This window comes from Bicyclus anynana, chromosome 19, assembly GCF_947172395.1.
Source record: "Bicyclus anynana chromosome 19, ilBicAnyn1.1, whole genome shotgun sequence".
In the NCBI taxonomy this organism is placed as follows: domain Eukaryota; kingdom Metazoa; phylum Arthropoda; class Insecta; order Lepidoptera; family Nymphalidae; genus Bicyclus; species Bicyclus anynana.
Window position 1 is genome coordinate 2,184,304 of NC_069101.1, and position 6,000 is coordinate 2,190,303.

General features: G+C 37.5%; 1 protein-coding gene across 1 annotated transcript; it reads left to right on the forward strand.

Moving 5' to 3' along the window:
- Positions 1-1,435: 1,435 nt before the first annotated feature.
- Positions 1,436-5,520, forward strand: LOC112054651 (glutathione S-transferase 2-like). The gene is made up of 4 exons (XM_052887586.1): positions 1,436-1,568; positions 2,827-2,994; positions 4,584-4,726; positions 5,344-5,520. The coding sequence occupies exons 1-4, from the start codon at positions 1,436-1,438 to the stop codon at positions 5,518-5,520; spliced, it is 621 nt and encodes a 206-aa protein (XP_052743546.1).
- The last annotated feature ends 480 nt before the right edge of the window (positions 5,521-6,000 follow it).

Consider the following 6,000-nt stretch of genomic DNA (forward strand, 5'->3'; position numbering starts at 1 on the left):
AAAAGTGATAATAATTTTTGTTTTTACTATGCTAATCAGTTTAGTGAAAAGCAACCCGGCCGTGACAGTGCTAAAGTATTATCAAATAAATAATATAATATTCATTCAGGCCTCTGAGAATAGTTGCAGCGTCTTTCTCTGTTCTACGCAGTGTGTGGTTGTGTTTAAAAAAAGTAATAAATATAAATCTATACTAATAAAGTTTGTGGTGTGTACCTAATCTCTGGATCTAGTGATTTTGTATATTCTTTTACAACTAGAAAGTCACGTTATTTGTGAGTGTCATAGGCTATATTTTATCCCCTTATTATCACGGGAACAGTAAAAACGCGTGGGATACGCTAGTACCTAATATACAGGATGCTCGGGAGTATTTTCCATAACTTTGGGGTTATATTATTCTCTATGAAAATTAACTAAAAATGTTTAAGGAAAATGTGTTTTAAAATAGATGGTGTGTATTTCTTATATTTTTTTATTTATTATAAATTTAAATTATCAGAGTAAAAAATATATCTTAAATTGTGTCCCTTATATCGCAACCTTATATTATGACCTAGCCAAACTTATTCATTGATAAATATCATGAAGTAGCTTACTAGTGAAGTGCGGAGTGCCAGTTGCAATATCACGTCGATATCGACAGTCTTAACACTATGATTATGTATTTTAAAATGCTAGGATAGATAAAGGCGTGTGTTACATGGATAGTCGTGTAGTTACGTGGAATTATTTGAATTAAGTATGAAAACTTAGAAAGTTCTTTTTTTTTATCAGTGGACATGGAAAATACTCCGCAACACCCTGTATATCGATTACGCATACGGTAACGAGTGCAGCCATGGTAAACTCATCTAACCCGGTGGTCAAAACTGGAACTAACGTTAATGTGTAGAATTTATATTGATTACTAGCTGACGCCGTGCGGTTTCACCCGCGTGGTTCCCTTCCTCGATAAATGGGCTATCTAACACTGAAAGAATTTTTCAAATCAGTAGTTCCTGAGATTAGCGCGTTCAAACAAACAAACTCTTCCGCTTTATAATATTAAGTACTAATAATAATTAAGTAATATTTTTGACGGCCTCCGTGGCGCAGTGGTATGCGCGGTGGATTTACAAAACGGAGGTCCTGTCGACCCCCGGCTGGGCAGATTGAGATTTTCTTAATTTGTCCAGGTCTGGCTGGTGGGAGGCTTCGGCCGTGGCTAGTTACCACCCTACCGGCAAAGACGTACCGCCAAGCGATTTAGCGTTCCGGTACGATGCCGTGTAGAAACCGAAAGGGGTGTGGATTTTCATCCTCCTCCTAACAAGTTAGCCCGCTTCCATCTTAAGACTGCATCATCACTTACCATCAGGTGAGATTAGTCAAGGGCTAACTTGTAAAGAATAAAAAAAAAAAGTATAGATTTTTTGTATTGTTCTGCAGCACAATGCCAAAGACAACGTTCTACTATTTCAACGCCAAGGCTCTGGGCGAGCCCGCTCGTCTACTGCTAGCGTACGGCAACGAACAGTTCGAAGACCGACGCGTCACCATGGAGGAGTGGCCAGCTGTTAAACAGTGTAAGTAATACTTTTTTTGTATTGGTTTAGTAATTTTTTTTTTGACCCTCACTAGGTGACACCGAGGACATCAAGCGGATTGCAGGCTCGAGATAGTTATGCTTGGAGATCCATGCAAGAGGCCTATGTCCAGCAGTGGACGTCCATCGGCTGAAAATGATAGTAATTTTTAGAAAGACTTAAAATTACGAGAAGTGTAATCAGGCGAGACGAACGGACGTTGAGAGAGAGAGAGAGAGAGAGTCAAGTATTACTTCATTTGCGTGGTTTCTTTGTTTTTTGTGTTCTCTGTTTTAGAATCCGAAATTTCAATTTTTGGATTGATTGTGACCCCCTAGGAAGTTAACCTTTTTAGGGGTGCAATTTCCATAATTTTTGGAACACCTTACTATGTGCCTATTTATACACATATAAATAAAACATCTGTTAATATCTGTAAAAATCTGGAAAATTAGATAGGTACAGATTTTTTGAACCCAAAGGGTTTTAAACAATAGCTTAGTTAGCTAAGCTACTGTTTTTAATGCCTGCCCTTATCAGAAATCCTATGCCAGCCGCTGACTATGTATTAGGAATCGTCTATTCACACGAGATATCAAATGCAATTGCAAATAGTCTCACACATCCTCTAATAGAATAATTCGCGAATCGAGTCTCCGACAATGGCAATTGTGTACCAAGGTCGACTGAATGTATTGCTTTTGGCTTAGTCGATTGTTGTTCTAGAATTTTACCTATTTTTATTAAAAAACTAGCAAAACTTTGCGGTTCTACCCGCTATTTCCGTGTAAAGACACTGATAAAATATAGCTTATCTGTGCCTCTCATAAACAACGTGGCTTTGTATTAGTGGTATTTTCAAATTCGGTTCAGCAAAGACGTAGACACAAACTTTACCTCTTTAAAATCTAAATATATATATATATATATATATATATATATATCATCACGATATCTTGAAAACCGCTTAACGTACAAAGTTGAGTTGAAAATTTGGTAGGGAGGTAGTTCATAATTTTCAGACGTCTGCTAAGAACGGATTTTGCGAGAGGGCCTGATTAAAGAGGTCTAATGGGGGACACATTAGGCTTGAAGCTAGAACGTATTTGACATATAAACAATTGGCTAGTTTTTTACGGTTCTTTTCCTCAAAAGGAAAAAAAGCGGAACAATTTTAAGATCACTTTTTGTCAGTCTTTATGTCTGTCCGCCCTTCAATCAACAAAAATAATTGTTATACAAAACCATCGTTTTACAGCGATGCCTTTCGGTCAGATGCCAGTACTGGAGATTGATGGCAAGAAGTATGGGCAAAGCATGGCGATAGCTCGCTACCTGGGACATAAGCACGGCCTCGCTGGAGACTCCCTCGAGGAAGCCCTTGAGATCGACCAGAATGCTGACTTGTTGACTGATCTTCGCAATGGTACGTAGTTTCTCATCGCCAACATTTGCTTTCTTGAATGGCAAGGCATGGAGACTCTCTCAAGGAGACCATCAGGGTTATTATGTATCTCGGTGTACCATTCATAATAATGAGTCACTACAACGTTTTTCATCATATTTTCGTTTATGCCAACGTCTATCATTTTCGACAAAATGACATAAGTTTCATAATTTTACGTAATCTGGCAGTAATATAAAAGCGGTAGGAGCAAGTTGTAAGATTATTTCAACGAAAAACCGTTAATTACTTAATTTCGTTGTAATAATTATGTTAATTGATCGTAAAACAAAAACATCACTGCCGTTTGATGTAAAATGACGTAGTCAAGATCATTTCGTTGAAATAACTATGTTAGTTGATCACAATTACGAAAATACGATGAAAAACGATGAAGTGGTACACCGAGTTACATAATAACCCTGCAGAACTTTTTGAATTAATAACTAGTACGATTTTTTTTTACAAGCAAGCTGCAATCACGCCTGATGGTAAGCGATGATGCTGCATATGGTGGAACGTGCTTGCCTAGAAGATGCCTATTCACTCTTGACTTAAAGATACCCATATTGTAAGTGGTGGGGTAAACGGAAGCTGGAAGAGTATTCCACATATTTGCAGCGCGTATAACTAAACCGCTTAGTACGCGTCCGAGGAATATCGACGACGTAGCGGTGCAGATATCTGTGATGCCTGGCAGTCCTGTGGTATGACGAAGGTGGCACAAGATCGAACAGTTCCTGAGCGCACTCCCTGAAATATATTTTAGTAGAACACCGATAGACGGGCAACTAAAGTTTTAAGTTTAGAGTTTGTTATTACCTAAATGCCAATGAGTTTTCTAGCACGTTTATCCACTGAATCCAAAGCAGCAAGCTGGTCATAATGGTAGAAAAAATATAACCCTTCTTGCAGTCGGGTACTAATAGATATAATTATGATTATAGGTACGACAATCATCAGTTTATTTGAGTGAGTCATTAAACGAGAATAAACATACTCTCTCCTAAATGAAAGAGATGATTGGGTTCTTTGATGTGGATTGACAGTTATGGATTTGAATCTGATATTGATATTTTATTTCTAACTAGTTTTACTACGCGAAATTCGAAATAGAAACATTCTGTTAGTTGTCCGCGTCTTTGTGTGACTAAAAAGTTTACCAGGTCGGGTAACTAAAAAGTTATTTTTCTATCTCTCAGAAACATTGCATTTCACAAATATATAGCTGATCATGATCTGATCATGATCTGCCTAAAATTGGGCGTAAATTCAAAAAAAATCAAATTTAATTAGGCTTAGTTTACAACTACCTTTAAAACGTCAAGTTATGTCATAATTTAATTTAATGGTGGCAAGTAAAATCGAAACCTTAAAATTAAAGTTACGAGGGTTCCAAAGCGTCTTGGTCGGAGAAGAGACCACAACAAACTGAAATCGAAGAGATATATTATAATCTGGAATAGGACATAGGCCCCAGTAAGTCTCGACAATCTTACAGGAACTTCTCCCCAGGGAGCTGATACCGTGAATAGTAATTAACTCTGTTATAAATATACATTTGTTTTCAGAGGCAATATCGGCTCACTATGAATCTGATGAGGAGTTGAAGGCTAAGAAACACAAGGAAAACCTTAAGAAAGTATATCCAGAAAGCCTAAAGAAATTGGATGAAATTATTAAGAAAAACAACGGTCATCTGGCAGCAGGGAAAGTATGTCCAATTAATTAATTGAGTTTTGAGAACACACTCAAAAAAAAAATGCGTGCGTACAAAGTACCTACACATGTCAGAAGTGAAACTTCTTTGGCGAACTAATTTATAAATCTTGTTTATATTTATACAAATCTAAAACTTTAGCTTTCTGAGACTAAAAGGAAGGGGAAAAGGAAGATAGGTTAGGAATTTAATTGTCATTAAAATATAAAAAGTGTTGAAAATTAATGTAAATTATAAATTATTTTTTTTCAATTTATTTCTTAATTATTTACATTGCGCGATTTCTCTCTCTCGTTCAATCTTTCTCACTATAGCTCTCTCCCACCTCTCACACCATAGCACTGTGCGTGATACGACGTTCGCTCTGTCTCACTTTTTCTCTCAATCTTTCTCACTTGCTTGCTCCCTACTCTCACTCCACGGCTAGTTGCTTCATGCTACGTTCGCCCTGTCTTACTCTCTCTCAATCGGTCTCGATCGCTCTCTCTCTCTTTTTCGACACTTCCGTTGCATACCGGCGTGACGTTACATCTGTAAAAATTTTACCCTCATGCGCCTAAAGAAGTGTCACTTTAAAAATAATCAGATTTTTGTAAATTCTTTGATTCCAGCTAACCTGGGCAGACTTCGTGTTTGCGTGTTCATTCGACTACCTGAAGACGATGCTGCAGATGCCCGACCTGGAGCAACAGTATCCCAGCTTCAAACAGCTCATCGACTCAGTGTACGCCTCACCCAGCGTGAAAGTCTACAGCGAAAAATCGCCAAAGTCTGAATTTGGATATTAAATTAGTTAAAACAATATTTATGTGGTTTTATTTATCATATTATGATCATAGTGGATTATCACCCTTAGCTTCCCAATGAAATGACGTCTAACGTCCTGTTTTAAACCTGTCAATTAACATTATTTACCGTAGATGTATGTAGTACACTCGAGTTACAAATATAAGCTGCAAATTTCTCTTGACTGTACCTACAATTCACATTTTGCCTTTGCTCCATGTTCGTTATTATCCCTACAACAATTATATTTTCTGCTCCACAGTTCCTTAATAAGAGTTGGTAGATTAATCACATTAAGAGCCGTAATAGACCAGTGGATGTGACCTCTGCCTCCGATACCGGAGAGTGTGTGTTCGAATCCGATCCGGGGCATGCACCTCCAACTATTCAGTTGTGTGCATTTTAAGAAATTAAATAAAATGAGTCTCAAATTGTGAAGGAAAAACATCGTGATGAAACCTGGATACCAGAGAATTGTCTTA

What these genes read in the sequence shown, in the direction of transcription:
- LOC112054651 (XM_052887586.1), top strand. Translation starts at nt 1,436, where the DNA reads ATGCCAAAGACAACGTTCTACTATTTCAACGCCAAGGCTCTGGGCGAG. An exon ending in GTTGACTGATCTTCGCAATG is followed by an intron (nt 2,995 to 4,583) that starts GTACGTAGTTTC and finishes ATTTGTTTTCAG; the next exon opens with AGGCAATATCGGCTCACTAT. An exon ending in GTCATCTGGCAGCAGGGAAA is followed by an intron (nt 4,727 to 5,343) that starts GTATGTCCAATT and finishes CTTTGATTCCAG; the next exon opens with CTAACCTGGGCAGACTTCGT.